This window comes from Erpetoichthys calabaricus, chromosome 5 (genome assembly GCF_900747795.2).
Source record: "Erpetoichthys calabaricus chromosome 5, fErpCal1.3, whole genome shotgun sequence".
Lineage (NCBI taxonomy): Eukaryota > Metazoa > Chordata > Cladistia > Polypteriformes > Polypteridae > Erpetoichthys > Erpetoichthys calabaricus.
The window spans coordinates 170,166,723-170,192,021 of record NC_041398.2 but is presented as its reverse complement, the minus strand read 5'-3'; the positions used below and the strand labels follow the sequence as shown (position 1 = coordinate 170,192,021).

The window sequence follows — 25,299 nt, the reverse complement described above, 5'->3', positions numbered from 1 at the left end:
AGTAGTTCTCACATGAAAAGCGGACAGACAGAAAGACATTGGATTTTGTATATTATACATTATATTAGTAAACCTTCAAAATAATGTGCAGTTAAAGTCTCAACAGCATTCTCAGCATTTCTGGAGCTTAGTAGAGCCAGATAACTATAAGAATCTTCACCAAGCAGCTCTGAAAATGTCAGCTTTGTTTGGGTCTACATACCTCTGTGAGTCTGTCTTTTCTGACATGAATGTCATGAAATCAAAGTTTCGAACAAGACTGACAGATGAACATTTCTTATGTTCCATAAGAGTGAACATAAGTGGCTACACTCCACCATACACCTCTCTTGTTGACCCCATGCAGTGCCAGTCATCTGACAAACTAAAAAACACATCACACATGCAGCTGGACATGTGAATACTCTTGTGAAGTGAAACAGTGACATGAAACAAAATGACAAATGAATAAGTAATATCTGTGTATTTGTTTGTTTGTTTTGACAGCATTCATGTTTTCAATAGTGTGAGATACATTAGAAAATGTATACAGACATACAAAATTCACTTACAGGTGAACTGAATATTTTTTGTGATATTTTAATGCAAAATGTGAGTCGTGGACACCAACATTTTGTAAATGTTCAGGCAAAACGAGCTTATTCAGTTTGTTTGGGTTGAAATAAGCTATGAGAGTAAACGTTAGAAAACATGAGTAGCTCTCTGCCATTTTCATTTTGTAAAAGTAGCTCTAAGGGGAAAAAAGGTTGGAGACTCCTGTTCTAAATGCTAAATTCTAAATTATTACTTTGTGTAATATTAAAAGTAATTCTTCTTCTTTATACTAATCATGAGTGTTTGTATATATGATAAAAGTGGTTCTGAGTTGTTGTGTCTTTATTGTATTGGATCTGTGTAATACTTTTCTGCTCCAAACACATTTCCTTCTGAGGTAAAAAATGTCTACCTAACATAACATAATATCAAGATTTAATCTTAATTTAAACAGTATATTTAGATAAAGATGATGTAATTGACAAAAAAATCAACAATGCAAATTTGACTTTGCAGTTTTCTTCAATGAAAAAATGTCTGTGGAAAAAGTAAGTACACCCTCAGTTTTAATAGATAATATTGCCCCCTTTGGCAGAAACCTGACATCAACTGTAAGAAAGTTTTCCCCACTCCACCATACAGAATTATTTCAGCTGAGCAATGTTTGAGGGGTGTCTTGTGCACACAGCCCTTTTCAAATTGCTCCACAGCATACCAACAAAATTCATATTCAGGCTCAGACTTGGCTCTTTCAGATCCTTCCATTTCATTCTTTTTAGCCATTCCTTGGTTATTCCCTGCTTTGTTTAAGTTCATTGTCTAGTTGCAAGGTTAAATTTTACTTGAGCTTCAATCTTCTGAATGATGGTCTCACGTTATCTTCAGTCACCCTTTGGTACAATGAAGAATACATAGTGGATTCTATGATAGTGACTTGCCCAGGCCCTTGTGTAGCAAAGCAGCCTCAAACCATAACATCTTCACTACTTTGTTTTACAATTGGTATCTTCTGGTCAAATGTTGTCTTTGGTTTTCACCAAACATGTCTTCTGGTACTGCTGCCAAGTAACTCTATACAAGTAGTTGCCTCATCTGTTCAGAGCATATTGTTCTTAAAGTCCTGGGGTCTGACTTATAACCCCTGCATTTGCACAGAGGCCTGAATGGTGTGTATGCTACTTTCTGCGCTTTCCAAGACTTACTAATGGTGTGTTACATGCTGGCTGGCTTGTTGTTAAGGAAACTAGCTGAACCTTGAGTTTCTCATATGGCCTGTAATATCTGTATACTGTAGTAGCAGGAAATCATGTCATTACATGTGCTGGGTGAGAAAGGCTACCTGTTTAGATGCTGGCACCTTATGCCTTTCCAACAAGCCCCTGAATACAGAGTAGAGCCTCTCTAATGCCACACATGCTCTTGTATGCTCAGTTATAGAGTGCACCATAGGATTCCTCAGATATAGGAAGTAGTGTTTGAGTGCATCAGATGGAAGGCTGCTCTACCAGCAAATGAAGGTGTGCATCAATGTGATTGCACATGTACAAGGTTGATTAGCATAGTCCATACATGGATGTTTCAGGGTGGTGACCCGGAGTGGTTCGAGGCATGTTCATGTTCACACATTTACAAGGTGAGAGTGATTTATGAAGGGTAAATTGTATAGAAATGTACTTAAGCCAGGTTTTGTACATCATATTTTTAGATGAATGTATTTACCTGTTTTTTCGGAGTATGCTTGTTTTCATATTCGAATCCAGGCAAAGTTTTATAAATGAGAACTCTGCTCTTTATCAAAGTGTCCATTACTAAACTTTAGTCTTGCCCGATGTTCTTTTTGGACCTTCTAGGATATCTCCTATTTACATCTAATTTGCAAACCCTCCTTATACACTTTGAGATCAACAGTGGCAGGAATTACCTGTAGCTTCCATGATAAACTATCTTGCATTCTGCTGTCAGGTTCAATTTGCTAGGGTGGCCTGACCTGGAAAGTTGGCAGTTGTTTGAAATCACAAGACTTGTAGATGATCTTCTGGGCAGTGGAAAGGTTGATTTCCTTTCCTATTTTTTGTAGATCTCTTTCAATCCAGCTTCACTGGAAGTAAAATGCAATGCATTTAGCCATTTTTTGTAAAGCTAAACATCAAGTTTCACTATTAATTCAATTTCATGTGAATTGCTTCCCTCATCACTATTCATAATATATTACTTAATACTTATAGATTAACTTTTACATTCCAGAGAAATTATCCCTTGTGCATCCACCGTAAAAATCACCAATTCAGGCCTAAATACCTCACCTACTATTTTACTAGATTTGTGTTTTCATTAATTAAGCCTGTATTGTTACATTTGAAACTGATACATTTGCAATAATATAATCAGCAGATTTTGCATTTAATGGAAAATATCAACTGAAATATATTACTTTGTTATATTATTTCTTTGATTATTTATGATGTTGTCTAGTTTGAAGATTGGTGCATAAAATTTACTATCAGCCAAAGCATTACAATCACAGCCTAATGTGTATGTCTCCATGAGCTGCTAAAACAACTTTGACCTGTTGAGGAATGGGTTTCACAACACCTCTGGAGGTGTTGTGTGATTTCTGGCACCAATACATTAGCAGCAGATTATTTAAGTTGAGAAGAGTCCTCCATGGATCAGACTTATTTTTCCAAGTCATCCCACAGATACTCGATCGGTTTGAGATCTGTTCCAAGTTAACAACAACAACAACAACATTTATTTATATAGCACATTTTCATACAAAAAGTAGCTCAAAGTGCTTTACATAATGAAGAGAAGAAAAATAAAAGACAAAATAAGAAATTAAAATAAGACAACATTAGTTAACATAGAAAGGAGTAAGGTCCGATGGCCAGGGTGGACAGAAAAAACAAAAAAAAACTCCAGAAAGCTGGAGAAAAAAATAAAATCTGTAGGGGTTCCAGGCCACGAGACCACCCAGTCCCGTCTGGGCATTCTACCTAACATAAATGAAATAGTCCTCTTTGTAGTTTGGGTTTTTCACGGAGTCACTTGATGCTGATGGTCATACAGACTTCTGGCTTTTAATCCATCCATCATTGTTGGAACATCATGGTGCTTTGGATAGATGGTGGTGGCACACGCCACCACCAACAGGACACCGGAAAAGGAAACAGAAGAGAGAGTAGGGGTTAGTACAGATTTTGAATGAATAGTTATTATAATGAATTGGATATACAGAGTATCAGGATTAAATTACAGTGAAGTTATGAGAAGGCCATGTTAAAATAATGTGTTTTCAGCAGTTTTTTAAAGTGCTCCACTGTATTAGCCTGGCGAATTCCTGCTGGCAGGCTATTCCAGATTTTAGGTGCATAACAGCAGAAGGCTGCCTCACCACCAAGTTAACACCTTGAACTCTTTCTCATGTTCCTCAAACTATTCCTGAGTAAGTTTTAGATTGTGGTATGGCACATTATCCAGCTGAAAGTGGTCACTGCCATCTGGAAATACCATTGCCATGAAAGTGCGTACATGGTCTTCAACAATCTTTAGTTAGGTTGAACAAAGTAACACATGAATGCCTCGACCCAAGGTTTTCCAGCAGAACATTGCCCAGAGTATCACACTGCCTCCTTCAGCTTGCCTTCTTCCCATAGTGCATCCTGGTGCCATCTCTTAAACAATGTACACGCTCCTGGCCATCCAAGTGATATAAAATAAAACATATTTCTTTATGGTGGAATAGGCCACCTCCTTCCAATGCTCCTTGGTCTAGTTCTGATGTGTGTGTGCCCATTGTAAACACTTTTGTCAGTGGACAAGGGTCAGTATGGACTCTCTGACCAGTCTGCAGCTACACAGCAACCAGTGATGCACAATATGTTCTGTCACCTTTCTCTCCTGGCCAGCATTAAGTTTTTCAGCAGTTTGTGCTATTGATGCTCTTTTGTGATATTGGACCAGATATGCTTACCTTAGTTCCTCACTCACATCAGTGAGCCTTGGGTGCCTATGACCCTGTGGCCCATTCATAAGTTGTCTTTCTTTGGACCACTTCTATTAGGTTTTTACCACTGCATACCTGTAACATCCCACAACACCTTCCATTTTGGAGATGCTCAGACCCAGTTGTCTAGCCAGTACAAGTCATTCAGATCCTTACTCTTGCCCATTTGTCCTGTTTCCAACACATCACCTTCAGGAATTGCTGCCTAATATATCTCACCTCTTAACAAGTGCCACTGTAACAAGATCCATCCATCCATTTTCCAACCCGCTGAATCCGAACACAGGGTCACGGGGGTCTACTGGAGCCAATCCCAGCCAACACAGGGCACAAGGCAGGAACCAATCCCAGGCAGGGTGCCAACCCACCGCAGGACACACACAAACACACCCACACACCAAGCACACACTAGGGCCAATTTAGAATCGCCAATCCACCTAACCTGCATGTCTTTGGACTGTGGGAGGAAACCGGAGCGCCCGGAGGAAACCCACGCAGACACGGGGAGAACATGCAAACTCCATGCAGGGAGGACCCGGGAAGCGAACCCAGGTCTCCTAACTGCAAGGCAGCAGCGCTACCACTGTGCCACCGTGCCGCCCCTGTAACAAGATAGTCAATGTTATTCAGTTTACCTGTCAATGTTTTTTATTGTTGTGGCTGATTCTAAGCCACAAAAAAAAGAAATGCTAATAGGGTTAAAAGTAAAAAGGTAATTTATAGGAATGCCAAAAAAATGACAGCTTCTTCATACTATACACATAAATTTGCAAGGTCTCACATCTCCTGATGCAGCCTCTAACTTTACCCGACATTTGTTATAAAGTTATAGCAACGGCATCTGAGAAAAACATTTTCATGAGGAACTATAAACCTTGTGTCCATACCTGTCAAAAGTTTTTTCTTGCCTTTTTTTCCGACAACACTCAGTAGCTAGTGTCCTGTTCTTTGCCATGAAGTAATTGGCTCCATCTATGAAGTCCTGATGCCTTTTAGATTTTCATAGAGTCAAATGACAACACAATCATCTACTGCTTAGGGAACTGTACTGCTGCTTGAATGCTTGCTAGCTGCAAGTGCGCAAAGTACATTGTGATTGGCTGTTGTGCTGTTCTTTCACCAAGCCTGCATGCTGCACGATAGACTGCAGGCATTAACTGCTGCAAAATTGTCTTTTAAAACTTAATATGGGATAAACAAATTTTATTGATTTTCATAGCCTATGTTTATCATCGTTTTTTTCTCAATCAAAATCATTTTATAGCCCAGCAGGTCTTTCTATTGTTCTCTGTATTGTGTTGTAGGGCTGTGTGCATTCCTGATTTGATTCAGTTGCGGTGCTGAACCTGTATTGTAGTTGAATCTTTTTGAGGTTGAATCTTTGCTAAGATTCAATTATCTGCAGCATTCTCTCTACATTGTATTTTCTTCATTTGGCTTAATGTTCTTTGGTGATGTGAAAGCTGACTCTGATTTTTATATGTACTATTTGGTGATCACAGTTAATTTCACTGTGTTGTAGACATGATAGATGTGAAGAAATTTAAGCCATTTTCTTCCTATTAGTATGTGGTTGAGCTGCCCATGTGTATTCCGAACATTAATGTTCAGATGTTCCCATAGACATAATCTGTTTTGGTGATGTTTGAATCTACTGTTTGCAGGCCGTAAGTTGTTGCTCTTACACAGCTCAATCATATGGTGTCCATTGTCATTTGTTTCATTGTGAAATGTATAGAGGTAGACTGCTTGATATTAAAACATTTGCATTAAGATAGCAGATGATCTTCCACACAAGGTTTGTCCATAGTGTGGATACAGTCTAATTTTTTTCAAGTTTGATTTGCTCTTGTCATAAGTTGAATGTTTTTACAGTCCAGGAAACTGCCACTAGAAAAACTTGGTGCCGGAAGGAATTGGCTGTACTAGTTAGCACTATATGGCAGTATTGAAGTAGAACTTACCTGCCCAGACACTATGCCATCTTTGAAGATTTTTCATAATAGTGTTTAAATGTACTCTAAATCTTTTCAGCATTTCTGTGATGAAATATATATTTGGCCAGGAAAGCCTTAAAGGTCTCAAAAAGGCATATGAATCATTAAGTCCCTAATAAATACTTCTCTAACAAGGTCTTCTCTTTTACAGGTGCTTGGAGATTCTGGTTTACACATTGTCTTGCGACAAATGCTGCCAATGATCAAAACCAAAAAAGAGAGAAGAAATGAAGACCTTAATGGAAGTGATATACTGGTTCTACTGGTTTACATTTATTCACTGACTAATGAGATTTTGGAGAGCAGTCAGCTAGATGAAGCAGAGTGGGAAGTGAAGAAGGCTTTGGTGAATGTGATACATGATGAGATTAGTTCTTGTCCGCTACTACAGAGGATTACAGGTAATGCTTTTTCCACTTTATTCTGTCATCTGTGCATTGTACTAAAAAGTTATAGAAGATTCTGTTGTAATTCAGTGGTTTGAATAAATTTCATTACTGGACTGCTATGGTCTTCAGGAACTGAATGCCAGTAATATTTCTGTGTCAACTTCACCACGCTTCCCAGTGCTCTGCAAGGTGTTATGCTGGCAGTAAAAACTGTGTGTCTGTGCAAGTTCGTGAGCATAGATGAAGACATCCAGGTTTTTTTTTTTGTTTTAATTTGTTTTGTTCATACAATCTGAGCAAGTAAAGATGTTGGCGAGCCTTCTTGGTATTAAATGTATGTTGTGTTCACTTTAGGCTCTTAGTGATGATAACTAGTAGAGGTTTAAAGCTAATAATCTCTCATGATATATATGGGACTATTGTTTTCTTCCTAAAACCTATTACTAGCTTCTCACCTATTCCGGTCATTCTGTCATTCTCCACATAAGTGTTAAAGGCATCCAGTAGGACTAAAGAGTATGTAGATGGTACTGTTTTGTGCATTTTTATTATTTTACAAGTGCAGTACTCCAAATAGCATTGGTGCATAATAATAATAATAGTTCGGTGCATACAAGCAAACAACAGTAACATTGAGGTGAATTTTTCATTTACTAAAACAACCTCTAACTGTATGACACATGGCTCCCTCCTAGGACCTCTTCTTTGAAAAGGCAGCTTCAGAGTATGGGGATGGAGAAAGAGGGAGACAAAGAAAGAGATCACAATTGATAGAGAACTTTGCTTCAAGGAACAATGCTGTGTGTGTGATAGAGTTAAACTATTTCTATCCAGTATTTTTCAAATTTTTGCACAAGGTCTGACTCCTTCCCTTGCAGAGAAGATATGTTACATGTTCTAAGAGCCAGTTTCCATTGACAAAACCTTGTATTCCTGGATCTACCCCACTCCTGCCTGTTGCCAACCTGGCATTGCACCATCTCATCAACTACATCTTTCCCAGTGCTAAATAAGTTCACACAGCAGCTAAATGCAGTATTTTGAACTGAGCTGTATGATCTACAAATGCTATTCAGTCACAAGGCGATCACTGGCAAACTGCACTCATAGTCCTAACTCCAGGTATGTAAGAATCTCTGTTCTGAGTGAGGTTATGTTTCATTTTTTGAGACTATTATGAGTGATATTAATGGAATGTTCTTTATCTGATCCCTTCCCTTAGATTAAATTTTCATGGTTAACCCTACCAAGGCCACATATTTCCAAAAAACGTATTTCTAAGGATCATGGTGACATTCTCTGGATTCTTTACCCACCCAAACTGGTCCAGCATACAGTAATGTTTTATTGACGCTATGTTTGTTTTACAAAGCTTTCAATACATTAATAATTTCACACTTAAGCAAGACTTGCATAGATGGCCCACCCTTCATTTTACTTTAGCTGAAAGAATTAACACTGTCAAGATGAATATCCTTCCTAAGGTTCTTTTTCTATTTCAAAACATTGCAATATTCATCAACAAATCAACAAATCAAATTTTAAGAAGTTAGATTCAATCATAACCTCATTTATTTGAAATTCAAAACATCCACGCATCCAAAGGCCAACCCGACAAATAACTTAGGCAGAAGGTGGCATGGCCCTACCTAACTTTCAATTTTATTACTGGGTGGCAAAATACAAGCTATAAACTCCTGGACATTGACACAAATGGATGAACATACACAGGCCTGGTCCGCAATAGAAATAAAATCCTGCAGCACTTCTTTATATTCCTTGCTTTGTACCCTAGTATATACAAGTTATTGCCAATATACTAACCCAATTGTGCTTTGTTCATTCAGAATATGGAACCAATGCAGGAAGTACTTTTAAGATAGAGAAGCTTTTATCTGTGGCACTTTTGCACGATAACAACATTTTTCCTCCCTCTCAAACGTACGCAGCTTTTAATTTTTGGAAAACATTCGGGATTAAATCGCTTAGAGATCTGTACATAGACAACATCTTCGCATTCTATGAACAATTACACCCCAAATTTAACTTTCCAGCAACACGTTTCTTTTACTAACTCCAAATTAGAAACTTTGGTAAACAAAACCTGCCCTGGGACAGGTTGACAGATGAGATTAGACAGGAGTCCCCGTGGACTACGATATTTGCTGATGGCATTGTGTTCTGTATATAGTAGGGAGCAGGTTGAGGACACCCTGGAGAGGTGGAGATATGCTCTAGAGAGGAGAGGAATTAAGATCAGTAGGAACAAGACAGAATGCATGTGTGTAAATGAGAGGGAGGTCAGTGGAATGGTGAGGATGCAGTGAGTAGAGTTGGCGAAGGTGGATGAGTTTAAATACTTGTGATCAACAGTACAGGGTAATGGAGATTGTGGAAGAGAGGTGAAAAAGAGAGTGCAGGCAGGGTGGAATGGATGAAGAAGAGTGTCAGGAGTAATTTGTGACAGACAGGTATCAGCAAGAGTGAAAGGGAAGGTCTACAGGATGGTAGTGAGACCAGCTATGTTATAGGGGTTGGAGACGGTGGCACTGACCAGAAAGCAGGAGACAGATTTGGAGGTATCAGAGTTAAAGATGCTAAGATTTGCACTGGGTGTGACAAGGATGGATAGGATTAGAAATGAGTACATTAGAGCAGTGGTCCCAACCTTTTTGACAGCAAGGACCACTTCATTAGATACAAATTTTTCCACGGACCGGTGGGGGGGGGGGCAGTTTTATACACAATTTACATAGCATTTCTATTATTATTAAGTTATTAAGCAGTTCGCATACGTTTGCAACCTGAGATTTTTCTTCTTTTTTTGCATATAACAAAGACATATGCTTTGCATTTGCCATTCCAACAGATTGCACATCACAAACATTAACACTGTTATCGTTTTTTTCGTGTCTGCCGTTTCTATAGGAGGGTGACAATGAGTTAAATTCCAATGGATGTTTTTCAAATGTTGACAAGCAATAAGCAAAAGGTATCACTGAAAACCACAGAAAACAAAAACAGCAAAAAAAAAAAGAAAAACAGTACGAGGAAAGTTCGAAGAAAGAATTTTTTTTACAATGTTTCTGTTTGGGGATCGTTGTGCAGACGTGCTCATCTGAGCTGCGACCACAGATCTATCTGCTCTGTGGATGATTCATTCAAGCATTTCAAGGTCACTTGGTTGTAATGAAAGCATCTGCTGAATGTACTTCGTAGTAACGCGATTTCTATAGACTCGTGTCATATGGGGAAACTGTCGGGACCGTAACAATACTTTGTTGTAATACTCTCTCACCTCGGTCTCTCTCCTCTCTCTGCGCCGCTGCAAAGCCCCCCCCCCGCCAAGCGTTCTGAAAAGTCTGAGTGAGTCGCCATTGCCGGCAGTTCTCTCGCGGCCCGGCTGTCAGACGGCTGCGGCCCGGTAGTGGGTCGCGGACCGGTGGTTGGGGACCCCTGCATTAGAGGGTCAGCTCAAGTTGGGCGGTTGGGAGACAAAGTCAGAGAGGCGAGATTATGACATTTGCAGAGGAGATATGCTGAGTATATTGGGAGAAGGATGCTAAGGATAGCGCTGCCAGGGAAGAGGAAAAGAGGAAGGCCTAAGCGAAAGTTTATGGATGTGGTGAGAGAGACGCGGCAATCGCGCTTCAGAGCGCACTTCAGCGTGTTGTTCCTGTTGGGTAGGGAGGTGGGGGGGATGTGGGTTGCGGGGGATTCTCAAAAGAGTTCAGAAACCTCACAATATCAAGAAAAAAAAGGACGATTCAGCTTCTGATTGATAACTGTGCTGACCACAACATGCTTCCACATTTAAATAATGTTCACGTTGAATTCCTCCTACCCAATTGCACGGCAGCGCTTCAGCCATTGGATTTGGGCATCATTCGCACCCTGAAAGTGTATTATTGCAAGGAAATGCTGAGAAAAATTCTCGTCAGCATAACTTGTAGGCAGGAGGAGATTAAAATTAATGCAAAATAAGCTATTGAAATGATTGCAAACGCCTGAGCGCAACTTAAAGAAAGCACTATAGCAACACATACAGAATCTCATTACAACAAAATTTTCGTTACAACAAAATATTTTTTAGGTCCCTGGGAGTTCGTTGTAATGAAATTTTACCTGTATGTATTTGAATATGTTCAAACATAGACATACATGTATGTTTGTACTGTATGTGTTTTTGAAAAATATTTTAACAGTAATTTTACATTTTTATTCATGATGCATCTATAAAGCATTGCACTGGGTTTGACAAGGATGGATAGGATTAGAAATGAGTACATTAGAGGGTCAGCTCGAGTTGGGAGACAGTCAGAGAGGCGAGATTATGGCAGAGGAGATATGCTGAGTATATTGGGAGAAGGATGCTAAGGATAGCGCTGCCAGGGAAGAGGAAAAGAGGAAGGCCTAAGCGAAAGTTTATGGATATGGTGAGAGAGGACATGCAGGTGATGGGTGTAACAGAACAAGATGCAGAGGACAGAAAGATATGGAAGAAGATGATCCAGTGTGGCAACCCCTAACGGGAGCAGCCGAAAAAAGAAGAAGAAGAAAGAGATAAACAAAACCTGCCTGACTTTCCTCACCTACTTCTACTCCAGAAAAAATATTGATCAATCTTGAGGACTCAGAAAGCATTTCTCTAAAATATAAAAACATTTGAAAGTCCCTCCCTTTCAAAGATCTCAGAGTACATTGGGAAAAGGATCTCTCACTCAACATTTTGAAAAAGGAATGGAAGGCAGCAATGCACAGAATTCACTCTAGCTCCATATGTGAAATTATAACTTAAAATCATTTATAGAGCACATCTATCTCATTTAAAATTGTCCAAAATGTTTCCAGGGCAAGATCCAACCTGCGAATGTTGCAATCAAGTTCCAACCTCATTGGGTCATATGTTTTGGGGGTGCACCAAATTAACATCAATTTCGACCAAAATCTTTAAATACCTTTCAGACAGCCTGGGTGTCACAATCTCTCCTAATCCACTAACATCTGTGTTTGGTGTACCTCCAGATGGGCTTAAAGTGGAGAAGGACAAACAAACTGTAATTGCCTTGCTTTGCTATTGGCACATAGACTTATCCTGCTCAACGAAAGAATCTTAACTCACCTCTTTTCAGTCATTGGATAACCAATGTTATATACTACTTGAAATAGGAAAAAATTAAATACTCACTTAGAGGATCTGTGCAAAAGTTTTTTAAAACTTTGCAGGATCTAATTAATATTATTTTAGAATAAGCATTTAAATTGAGGAAGCGGATTCTCTTCCCCTTTTTATTCTATTTATTTACTTGCTTATCTTTTCTACTATTTAAGCTTCACTATGTTAGCCTAGCTCTCTTTCTCATAGGTGGGGGTTGAATTGATTTGAACCTAGTTTTATAAAATTTGACTTGCTTGTATGGAATATTATTTAATTTTAATAAATTCATTAAAATGTTTTACATTTATAGCTAATGATGAAATATTGTATATACATTAACATATGGGTAAAGCTGATGTAGAATGCAGATATCTATGGGATTCTCTGAAAATAGTTTTAAAATTTGAGAAATATGGTAATTAAATTCATATTTAATTTGCATTGATAAAACCGCATTTAGTTGTGAATTATCTTTGCTTTCTTTTCCTATGAAGTTAGGCAGAGTAAAAGCAAGTCATATAAAAATCTCTTTTCTTGATTTATAAGTATCTTAAGGTAAGCAGTACCATATTGCATGCTTTGTATTCTATTTGTCTTGGGTTAAAAAAAAGCTTCACTTCTTCATATCCCTTTCGTTTTTGCCTTAGGTGGAGAAACAGGCATAGCCACCTCCATATTTTATTAATTGAAGCTAAAATATATTTCTCATTTGGATTTTTACATCTTTAAACATAATGTTGGAGAATTATATCAGTTTAGTTTTTGAAGATTTTAAAAGGATACCACAATATATCACCTTTACAACTCAGAAGAGTGATTATTCCAAACTTATGCAGCTTCAAGTGGAATATATTCAGTTTGAAGAACTTATTAGCAACAGGATGTTATCAAGATTTTGTCACAGTTGAAAGAAACAATTATATATTGCTATATTTCTATATTGCATCTTTGCAATTATGTAAGAAGTACTGTTTTTCACAAACATGATACCTTAAGGTAAAACTAACATTTTTTTTCTCATAATATTATATTTTCTAAACTTTGAAAACTTTACAAAGCAAAGATTTTAAGAAGATGAAAGTTTTTCCACATGTTATGTCTGGATCACCAGTTTTCGCCATCTATGTGATGCACCATAATGGAGCAAAGCAGGATTATTTTGGTTATGGAATCACAAGATGTGCATTTAAAAATCTGGAATATTCATTCTATAGATTACTGGAATGCCTCCAATTAATTTTTACCTGCACTTATTTCTGCTTAAGTTATTATTGGCATGGACTGGAAAGGAACATTCATCTTGCTGTCTTAGTTTGGCATGTGATTTTCAGTTTTCTATAGTGTGTGGTCACTTTTTCCAGAACAACTTCACATTTTAAGTCTGTGTAGTAGCAAACGATGGGTATAGAAGAGCCCTATAATAGTCTCTTACATTGCAATCCTTTTCAGAGATCAGTGCCTTGCATGCCTTGAGGTTACTGATAATTCTTTTTTCTTTTTACATACTGTAACATTATGCCACTTTATGTCAATCTCTAACAGTACAGACAGTACAGTATAGATTTGAATGTTCATATTAAAAATAAGTACAGGTAAAATTCCGTTACAAAGAATATCTTTACAACAAAATTTTTATTACAACGAAGTGTTTTTATGGTCCCGACAGCTTCCCCATATGACGCAAGTCTATAGAAATCTCGTTACTACAAAGTACATTCAGCAGATACTTTCATTACAATGAAGTGCCCTAAAGACCTTAAAATGCTTGAATGAATCATCCACAGAGCAGTTAATTCTGTGGCTGCAGCTCAGTTGTGCACAACAACCCCCCAAACAGAAACAATGTCATTTTTTTTCTTTCTTTGAACTTTCCTCGTAGTTTTTTTGCCTTTTTTTGTTTTCTGTGCATTTCAATGATACCTTTTTCTTATTGCTCGTCATTTGAAAAACATCCATTGGAATTTAACTCATTGTCACCCTCCTATAGAAACGGCAGACACGAAAAAACGATAACAGTTCATATTAGGAAAAAAAACTTTACATTTTTGCAGCTCTCGATTGCAGCAAAAAGAGAAAAGACGTTGCCAGTGAATTCGGAATTTCGCTATCGACGCTGTCAACTTTCTTGAAAGACCGAGCAAAAAAAGAAGAAAAATCTCGGGTTGCAAACGTATGTGAACTGCTACATTTGAAGACGTCGAAAAAGCAGTTTTTATGTGGTTCAGTGATGCGCGTTCAAGAAACATTCCTATTAATGCGGCACTCATTCGAGAAAATGTCAGGTTTGTAAACTCTCTTGGGACCTCCCCCAACTAGACGACAAGCAAAAGAGCGTCCCGAAGTCCAAACTCCGCATCTATGGAAGACTGTTTATCTGTTGCTGGGGCAACAGCCGACTTAATGCTGTGCTGAGTCTCTCAGCCAAAGCAAACAGAAAAGATATCGATGGGTGATATGCAAGGAACATTGTTAATGCAGGTAACAGGTAACTTGATCACTGACCTGTTGTGTCTGTGTATAGCGGAGTGGCAGGTCACGCTACAATACATAAGTGTGCCGTTCCTGTTTCAAGCTGAATAAAGCTGGTTTTGCTAAAGTACTGAGACTCAGCCTCATGTTTTAGGGTGCAAGACAGGGACTTATAGTGCGACCCCAATCTTTTATGATTTGCTTCTGTGTCGCGTCACTGCAGCTCTATGAGCCTGTTGTTACCCTGCCTGGCAACGGACAAACAATCTTCCACAGATGCGGCAATCGCGCTTCAGGATGCACTTCAGCATGTCGTTCCAGTTGGGTAGGGAGCGTGGGGGGGCATGATTCTCAAAAGAGTTCAGAAACCTCACAATATGAAGAAAAAAAAAGGATGATTCAGCTTCTGATTGATTAACTATGCTGACCACAACATGCTTCCACATATAGATAATGTTCACGTTGAATTCCTCCTACCCAATTGCACGGCAGCGCTTCAGCCATTGGATTTGGGCATCATTCGCACCCTGAAAGTGTATTATCGCAGGGAAATGCTGAGAAAAATTCTCGTCAGCATAACTTGTAGGCAGGAGGAGATTAAAATTAATGCAAAATAAGCTATTGAAATGATTGTAAACGCCTGAGCGCAACTTAAAGAAAGAACTATAGCAACAAATACAGAATCTCATTACAACAAAATTTTCGTTACAACAAAATATTTTTTAGGTCCCTGGGAGTTCGTTGTAATGAAATTTTACCTGTATATATTTGAATATGTTCAAACATAGACATGCATGTATGTTAGTACTGTATGTGTTTTTGAAAAATATTTTAACAGTAATTTTACGTTTTTACTCATGATGCATCTATAAAGCATTAGGTAGTGGAACAGGTAGTGGAGCCAGGCAGATTTGACACAACCTCCTTATAGCTGAATGCATACAAGAAGTCTAGACAAAATCGTGTGATTTCTCAAACTCATAGTCCTGAAACACTATTTCTTTAACTCCAGTTATGATTCTTTTTTTTCTACAAGAAGCCATAAAGCATAATGTTCCCTACCAATCTCTTTTTTGTATAAATTGAGGCAAATTAAAAATTGGTTTTCAAATGAAATACAGTAATCCCTCCTCTATCGCGGGGGTTGCGTTCCAGACCCCCCCACGAAAGGTGAAAATCTGCGAAGTAGAAACCATATGTTTATATGGTTATTTTTATATTGTCATGCTTGGGTCACAGATTTGCACAGAAACACAGGAGGTTGTAGAGAGACAGGAACTTTATTCAAACACTGCAAACAAACATTTGTCTCTTTTTCAAAAGTTTAAACTGTGCTCCATGACAAGACAGAGATGACAGTTCCGTCTCACGATTAAAAGAATGCAAACATATCTTCCTCTTCAAAGGAGTGCGCCTCAGGAGCAGAGAATGTCAGAGAGAGAGAAAAAAAGAAGCAACCAAAAATCAATAGGGCTGTTTGGCTTTTAAGTATGCGAAGCACCGCCGGACAAAGCAGCTGCAAGGATGTACAATGTAAAGGTAGTCTTTCAGCATTTTTTAGAGGAGCGTCCATATCCTCTAGGCCAGTGTGCGAACAGCCCCTCTGCTCACACCCCCTCTGTCAGGAGCAGAGAATATCATTGAGAGAGAGAGAGACAGAGAAAAACAAACAATCAAAAATCAATACGTGCCCTTTGAGCTTTTAAGTATGCGAAGCACCGTGCGGGAAGCATGTCGCTTGACAAAGAAGCTGCACAGAAGGGAGCAACGCGAAGGTAATCTTTCAGCATTTTTAGACGAGCGTCCGTATCGTTTAGGGGTGCGAACAGCCCCCCTGCTCACACCCCCTCCGTCAGGAGCAGAGAATGTCAGAGCAAGAGATAGAGAGAGAGAAAAGCAAACAATCAAAAATCAATATGTGCTGTTTGATCTTTTAAGTATGCGAAGCACAGTGCGGGAAGCATATCGCTTGACAAAGCAGCCATATGTAACCCAGCAAGGAAGAGAGCAATGTGAAGGTAATCTTTCAGCGTTTTTTGAGAAGCGGCCGTATCCTCTAGGGGTGCGAACAGCCCCTGTGCTCACAATATATTTGAGAAGTTTTATTTAATACGTAATACGCGCTCTGGTTGAGTAGCTTCTCAGCCATCTGCCAATAGCGTCCCTTGTATGAAATCAACTGGGCAAACCAACTGAGGAAGCATGTACCAGAAATTAAAAGACCCATTGTCCGCAGAAATCTGCGAACCAGCAAAAAATCCACGATATATATTTAAATATGCTTGCATATAAAATCCACGATAGAGTGAAGCCGCGAAAGTCGAAGCGCGATATAGCGAGGGATTACTGTAACTGTATATGCTAAATTTTGCATTGTAGTAGTTATTACGGATTGTATTCTTATAATTATTTATTAAGCAGTTCATATTATTTAAACTAACTTAACAATACATTTATAAAATGAGATTATGAGGAATCCACAAAGTTAACAGTACAGAACAAGTTTTTTAAGTAAGAAGCATAAACTTTATAGTTAGTGCCAAGGGTAAATAAAAACTGGCCTTTTAAAATAAATAAATAAGAAAAGGAACGAGTAGACAATAGGTTGTGTGGAACCGTACTTGATATTTAAGTGCAGTATGCCAGTTGACTTTCTATAAGATTTTGGAGAGTTTCTGTGGGAATTTGTGCCATTTTGCACTCCACTCAAGTTCTTCCACACCAGACTCATCAAATCACGTCTTTATGGACCTAACTTTATACATAAGGGTACAGTCATGCTGGAACAGGAAAGGGCCTACTCCAAAAATTGGGAAGATTTTGAACCTGGAAGCTTAATATTATCTTAAATGTCCTTTATATGCTGTAGTTTTAACAGTGCCCTTCAATGGAATCAAGGAGCTTAGCCCAGACCCTGAAAAACAGCCCCAGACCATTAACCCACCTTCACCAAACTTTATAGTAGACCCAGAAAGCAGCGTTCTCCTGGCATCTGTCAAACCTAGAATTATCCGTCAGGCTGCCAGATAGTGAAGTGTGATTCATTATTCCGGGTAACCATTTACACTGCTCCAGGGTCTAATGGTGGTGTGCTTTAAAACACTCCTGCTGATGCGTGGCATTTTGCACAATGATCTTAGGCTTGTGTGCACCTGCTTGGCCATGGGAAACCATTTCACATAGTTCACAGCACACTGCTCTTGTGCTGATGTTGCTTCCAGAGGCAATTTGAAACTCTGCTGTGACTGATGAAACAGAGATTGTACGATTTTTATGTGCTATGTTCTTCAGGACTCTGCCAGCCCAATCCTTGAGTTTGAGAGGTATACCAGTTCGTGACTGAGCTGTTGTTGATCCTAGACATTTACAATTACAGTAATCCCTCCTCCATCGCGGGGGTTGCGTTCCAGAGCCACCCGCGAAATAAGAAAATCCGCGAAGTAGAAACCATATGTTTATATGGTTATTTTTATATTGTCATGCTTGGGTCACAGATTTGCGCAGAAACACAGGAGGTTGTAGAGAGACAGGAACGTTATTCAAACACTGCAAACAAACATTTGTCTCTTTTTCAAAAGTTTAAACTGTGCTCCATAACAAGACAGAGATGACAGTTCAGTCTCACAATTAAAAGAATGCAAACATATCTTCCTCTTCAAAGGAGCAAATAAATCAATAGGGCTGTTTGCTTTTAAGTATGCGAAGCACCGCGGCACAAAGCTGTTGAAGGCGGCAGCTCACACCCCCTCCGTCAGGAGCAGAGAGAGAGAGAGAGAGAGATAGAGAGAGACAGATTAAAAAATCAATACATGCCCTTTGAGCTTTTAAGTATACGAAGCACCGTGCAGCATACTTAAAAGCTGCACACAGAAGGTAGCAAAGTGAAGATAATCTTTCAGCATTTTTAGACGAGCGTCCGTATCGTCTAGGTGTGCAAACAGCCCCCCTGCTCACACCCCCTACGTCAGGATCACAGATAGTCAGCGCAAGAGACAGAGAAAAGTAAGCTGGGTAGCTTCTCAGCCATCTGCCAATAGCATCCCTTGTATGAAATCAACTGGGCAAACCAACTGAGGAAGCATGTACCAGAAATTAAAAGACCCATTGTCCTCAAAAACCCGCGAAGCAGCGAAAAATCCGCGATATATATTTAAATATGCTTACATATAAAATCCGCGATGGAGTGAAGCCGCGAAGCGCGATATAGCGAGGGATTACTGTAATGATAATAGATTGCATTTATGGTTGACCAGGGCAGATCTAGGAGAACAGAAGTATCATATATTGACTTAACTTGTGGCAAAGGTGGCACCATATGACAGTACCACATTTAAAGGCCCTGGACTCTTCTGTTAGACTCATTCTACTGCCAGTGTTTGTCAATGGAAATTGCATGACTTTGTGGTTGATTTTATACGCCTGTTAACACTGTGTGTGGCTGAACCACCAGACCTCAGTAATTTGGGGGGTTGTCCACATACATTTTGGCCATATTGTGTATTTTCCATTATCTATAATGTCAAAAGGAAGCCATTTTTTCTTTCAGCAATTGATGTTTAACAGGTGTAGTATAAAATTCAGTAACAACAATGCCAGAGAATGGTTTGAAAATCTTTTATTACTGTAACTGTACTGATGCAAGAGCAGAACTATGACATAGAAAAATCTGTCCCAAAATGCATTGTGAAGGGTTGTTTAAGAAGCAGAAGGCTACAGCAGATTAGCTTGACAGGTGGGGCAAGCCCAAGAACATGTCTTTTTGACGAAAAATATCCTATGCATTTCTTAATGTCTGTGTAAAGTTATGCCTACTCGGTATTGGCGTGATTAGTTGCTGTATATGCATCTGGTGAAGGGTTTTTATTGTGTGATGCTTGTGGAGAGTATTATCTGTGTAATTGGATTATCTAAAAATTGAACCCCGGCACCGCTTTAGTTCAGACAAACTTATTTTAGTTATTGTTATCTACTTTGATAAAATGACTATTTATCTTCAAAATGCTAATGATTTAAATATCTTTAAAATGTTTCTTTTAATGAAATGCCCTAAACAAAAATGCAGTTTTTAGATACAGTTTAGTTTTGCGAATAAGTGCTGATTACTTAGTAGAGTCTTAGCTTGTTATTCAGCACAATTCACAGTATATTTTTAGTCTTCACAAAGCTCAGACGGAAGCTAAAACATTTAAACCAGCTGTCTCTTTTACCTTTAACAGATGTCATTCTCTTTTTAAAGGTGCTTTAGGAATTGTGTTTTTTCATTGTCTGTAAGCTTGATAAGTCTTTTTAGACACATGTAGCAGTTACTGTATATTTATTTTTGCATTTGTTAAAATAAGAAAAAAAACTTTGGAAAATTAAATGAGGGCCAGTGATTGTGAAATTATTTTTCACATCCAAGCCAAGTAATTTAAGAAGGTTTACATTGTTGCCTCTGTGTAGTAGTCCCCCCCCCCCCAAATACAATAAAACTGTTAATGAATAATGCTCCAAACTGACTTCCTGTTACAGTTGGCTGACTTTTTGACTTGGCAGACGCTGAAGAGGTCTGCATTGCTTCAGGCATGTGTCTTATGTTAAAAGCTTGACTTCATGTTATAAACACTTCAATGAAAATTACCATCTAGTCTTGAGCCAACTCAGACCAGGTGCACAAGACAAGACACATAGAATCGGTAACACATGAAAAGTGAGGAGGAGAAAATCTTTGTAGACTGAGAACGTGTGAGATATTCTTAATCTGTGTTTTAAAACCTTAACTTTAATACTGATTATTCACTTGTGAATCTTAACAAGGTTCTTTACTGTCAAACACCATTTGTTGAATCTTAATAATAACTAATTATCGGAGGCAATGTAGTGGAGGAGTTTGTCAGTGTTGCTTTTGTAACAGCAGTATGACTTCATTTTATTTTTCCAGCCTCTTTAAATCATAACTCTATTAACAAAAAAGCACTGAGAGGTCTCAGATTTTATAGAAAAAATGAGTTAGACTATCAATTGTATTAATTGTTCTTACATATTCTGATGTATTTTCCATATCATCTACTTAGGAGTTTTAATGTATATGCTCATTAAGCACCTTTTAATTTCACTGCTTTTCAGTAAATGTCACTGTATTTTTTAGAATTTCCTTTATAAGACACATTATTATTTGTAGTAATGAAGATGCCGTGTAAACATCACATTTTTGTCTGAAGTTTCTTGGAAAAGGTTGAAAAAATTGTCGGTCGTTATAAAATGTCAATATAGACTAATAGATTCCAAGGGGTGTGGCCATATGTGCAATCATCGGTTTATAGGGTCATTTCATGTCTGTTTGAAAAGCAGAGTAAATGTTTTAGGTGAAGGACAATATGTTCATAGACACTTGTGTGTGATGTGGAAAGCTAAGCTTTATTTAGCTGATTATTTAAACTTTGCATACCTGGGTGTGTGGGAAAAAAATGAAACCTGATCAGTTTTCCTGTTAATTTAAAATGTTGAGGGGCTTGGGGAGAAGATGTAAGAGATAGTTAATAAAGGTAGCAGTAAGCATTAAAAAAGAAGAGAAGCCGCACAGCTTGCGCTTCATTGTGTGCTTGATGTAAAAGTACCTACTTCCTCGTTGTCGTGCATTCCCATGTTACTCTTTAGAGAACCACTTACTTTAGCATCGCCAGTTCTTGTTTCTTATTCATACTTTATATCTTCTCTACATCATGGATTAAATAATACATTAATCAGCTAATCAATATTTAATTGTCATAAACCATTTTACTACATGTCCCATCTCAGAAAAGCAAACACAGTTACATACATAAAAAAAATATAAACATGACCATTAAATTTGAGTTGGAAAGTTAAAGATCAAAGGAAAAATGATATAGTAAGCTAGTGGTAAGAGTTAGGAGATGCTGATTTACATCAACACAGTGAATTATGGAAGAAGACTGGTTCAGTTGTAAATTAATCTGAGCATTTACTTGGGGCTTGATAATGGTTTTCTTACCCTGCAAGAAAGAAATGAATTGTAATCAAGTTGTCTTGCATATGTAATACAGTAAAATTTGTACTTGATGAGTGGTTTGATGGAGACTTGATAATAGTTTTCCTACCCAATCCATGAAAATAAATAAGGTGATCACTCTGTCTAGGAGTTCACATGAATCTAGGGCTATTATACTGTTTTGGTGGGCTAAAACTCGAGTCTTTGCCAGCTGTTGCACAATAAGGGTTGGAATAGTTAGAAGATAAATATTTTTCACTCATGTAAATCACTCATGACGACTATTTGGAATTGGTATTCAGACTAATACACTTATCTCTGGGAAGACTAGAAACACATGGAGAACATACAAACTCCACCAAGGAGGATTCAAACATGCAATAATTCAGTTGTGGAACAGATGTGCTAATCACTGTGCCACCATGCCTCCCATGTCTCTTAACCTTAGATATTTTGTATTATACCTTTATCATTAAACCTTTAGATATAACCATGTATAAATGCAGTGAATTTCAAAAATTGGAACTGAAATGCCTTTTTTGGCTTTATATTGTTCAGACTGTATCAGTGAATTGCCCTCCAACCCCACCCCCTTTATTTATTTATTCATTTACTTCCTTTAGCCTCAATTATTTCCAAGTCTGTAGGGGCAGTTCCTCCTCTTAAACTCCTCGTTTTTTCTTCTTAGGCATTTCTAATAGTGCTTGGTTATTTAATTGTTGTTAATACATACATACATTTAAAGTTACGAGTAGTGTGTTGTTTGTGTTTTTTAGCTTCCCCTGTGGTAAAAAATAAAAGATTAATATCATTGAATCTGGGCACCAACAGGCACATCTTATATGCTTATATTTAAAAAAGGAAATAATATAAGAAAATGCATACCAACAGGCATAAAATAATCAATATTTGCAATAACTTTAAAGGATTTTAAAAGTCCTATACATCATCTTATACTGTTCCTGATGATTGATTATACAGTATAAAGCTGGTTTAATTAGTGTAAGAGAAATGTGGTGAATTCAAAAGAACTACTGTATATCAAAAATATTAAATTACATATGAAATGGCATTTTATTATTAAAAACATCACCAAATACTTCGTACAAACATCTGGAATTACACAAATTTGGAATTATATGAGAAAGTTAAACAATAACTGTTGCATACTGTAAATTTAATTCCATTGCAATGAGTGTAGTTAGTAAAATAAGTAAGAATAAGAGTGTAAAAATAATGGGAAGAATGGGTGGTAATATGGTTTAATGGTTAGCGTTGCTGCTTCATTTATAAAACTTTGCACAATTTTGTCAATGAAAATATGTTGTGGTATATGGCCAGTCGTTCATCCCGGCCAATTGCCCCACACCGCCAGATGGAGCCCTCCCGGCAACATGGAGGTGCCCCGAATTCCAGCAGGGCATCATGGACCTTTTGGAATTTTTCTTCACAGCCCTGCTGGATACCAGGGGGTTGCCAGGGGACGCTGCAGGGAGGCCCAGGAACTTGTACTTTCCATATAGCCCGGAAGGGCTTCCCAAACACGGGAACGGAAGAGATGATATATTTCTGGGCTGAAGAAGAGTTTTGATCTGACCCGGAAGTGCTAAGAATCACATGGACTGGAGTGATCAGAAGCAGTTCCGGGTCATGGACTATAAAAGGATTATGGGAAACCCCAGCAAATTGAGTTGAGTTGGGAGGAAGGGTGACTGAGCTGTTGGGAGTGGAGGATTGGTTATTGTTGATTGTATTGATTTATTATTGGAGTATTGTGGAGTGGAGGGTGCTTTGTACACATTTATTACAATAGATTTAGTTGTAGGACTTTTTATCTGGTGTCTGGCGTATTGTCCTAGGGTTCAAGGGGACGACAGAGCCCCCTATCTGTCACAATGTCTATGCCAAAAAACATGAAAAGGCATATACCAAAAAATATCAGATTTCTATGCAATTTACCCTTTATAAATCACAATCATCTTGCAATGTGTGTTTGTGAACATTCCTCAAACATCTCCCAGTTCTACCCTGAAACAACCATGTATGAATCATGCTAATCAACCTCATACATATGCTGTCACAATGCTGGTTGTGTAGATAATTTTAGTTAACATGTAGATGCTAAAAGTAAGATTCTCTTCTGCATAAATACAATATACAGAAATACAATTAATATAATTTGAATTAATCTCCAAATAGGATGTATAATATGACAAATGTGCACTGTGTTTTGTTATATTTTTTATTTTAAAAATCCTTTGACCCAGATAAAATTTGGTAGCATATTTCTGGTTTAATATGGACTTACATCACTATAAAAGCACTGAAGAGAGATGCAGTTTATAATTATGGTTGTGATTTATTTCTCCCTATTTTTAAACATAATATGGTTCAACTGACAGAACCATCATGGATGATTAGGCTTTTCTGTTTCTTTTTGTAAACTTTAATTTATCTTTTGTGTGAGTGATTCCTACCACAAGGTTGCTATGCCCTATAAGTAATGGAAAAATGCTTACTAACATCCATCCATCCATCCATCCTCTTCCGCTTATCCAAGGTTGGGTCGCGGGGGCAGCAGCTTGAGCAGAGATGCCCAGACTTCCCTCTCCCCGGCCACTTCTTCTAGCTCTTCCGGGGGAATCCCAAGGCGTTCCCAGGCCAGCCAAGAGACATAGTCCCTTCAGCGTGTCCTGGGTCTAAGTTTGCGTGTCTAACTTTGACATTTAAATTTTTTCCATGTTTTAATAAATATAAAATCAGTATAAGAAAATGAGTAAAAAGAAACACAAACAAATACAAGCAAAAGGGAATTTGGATTTTTTGCAAGGTGCCCAACTCAGATTAACATAATTTAATATGGTAGAAGTTCTTATATAGAAGTGGGGAAACATGGTATGTTTTCAAAAATTCAATAGCTAGATCATTATTGCTTCATACTTCTGCATATTCCCAATAATGCCTAAAACAAACTATGTACAGAATTTCTACTCTTTGTCTGCATCTGAAGCTGTCCAGTAATTGAATTCACACCAAGGCATGGCATTGAACTGTTAATTACAAGAAGACTGAAAGAGATTAGATTATACTATTCTGAGAAGACTTGGAAGAAGAAACATTGCAATGAGGAGTATAATTTTCTTCTTTACTAATCCCAAACTGGAGTCAACAACTGATGGAACCTTGATGACATTTGTCCCATTGTAAGTTGAATTTGATCTCTTCTGTACCATCTGTGCCCAATTTGCTTGATACCTGGTGATGCCACAGCAGCTACTCTGACTTCACTTTTATGTCCTTGCCACTTAGATGTTTTTTCTGGCCACTTGACATTTAGAAATATTCTATAGATGAAGCCATTTGAAAGATAAGTAAATTTACCTCATTACCAGTAAAAATCAAGTGGCATTCAAAAGTTGCACTGCCCGTTTCAAGGGATCTAATGTGTCTGTTAAAACCCATAGCACTGTGGTTTTATTTACTTCACACTACCCTTCAACTGTGATACTCAGCAAGATGGTTAATGTACATGAACTCTTGGGGTTTCCATTTCTAGTTCAGCCTTACATGATTTTCTACTTCTCTACTGTTACTTAGTCATTATTCCAATTAAAAGTGAACCTTAATATTTTTATCTCAAGTATACAGTACGTAAGTGAGGGACAGTTAGATCATCAACTGCTTTACCCTATTTGTAACAAGGCAGAACGTTTTTGTAATGTCATACATCTCATTTTTGCACTCGGCTGTTACTTTTT

The 25,299-nt window shown here is 38.0% G+C and overlaps 1 protein-coding gene across 1 annotated transcript in view; it reads left to right on the top strand.

Moving 5' to 3' along the window:
* scfd2 (sec1 family domain containing 2) overlaps positions 1 to 25,299 on the top strand; it is a 651,507-nt gene that overhangs the window by 255,287 nt on the left and 370,921 nt on the right. The window contains 1 exon segment of the mRNA XM_028802220.2: positions 6,689 to 6,938. Within this exon segment, the coding sequence (XP_028658053.2) occupies positions 6,689 to 6,938 (250 nt within the window).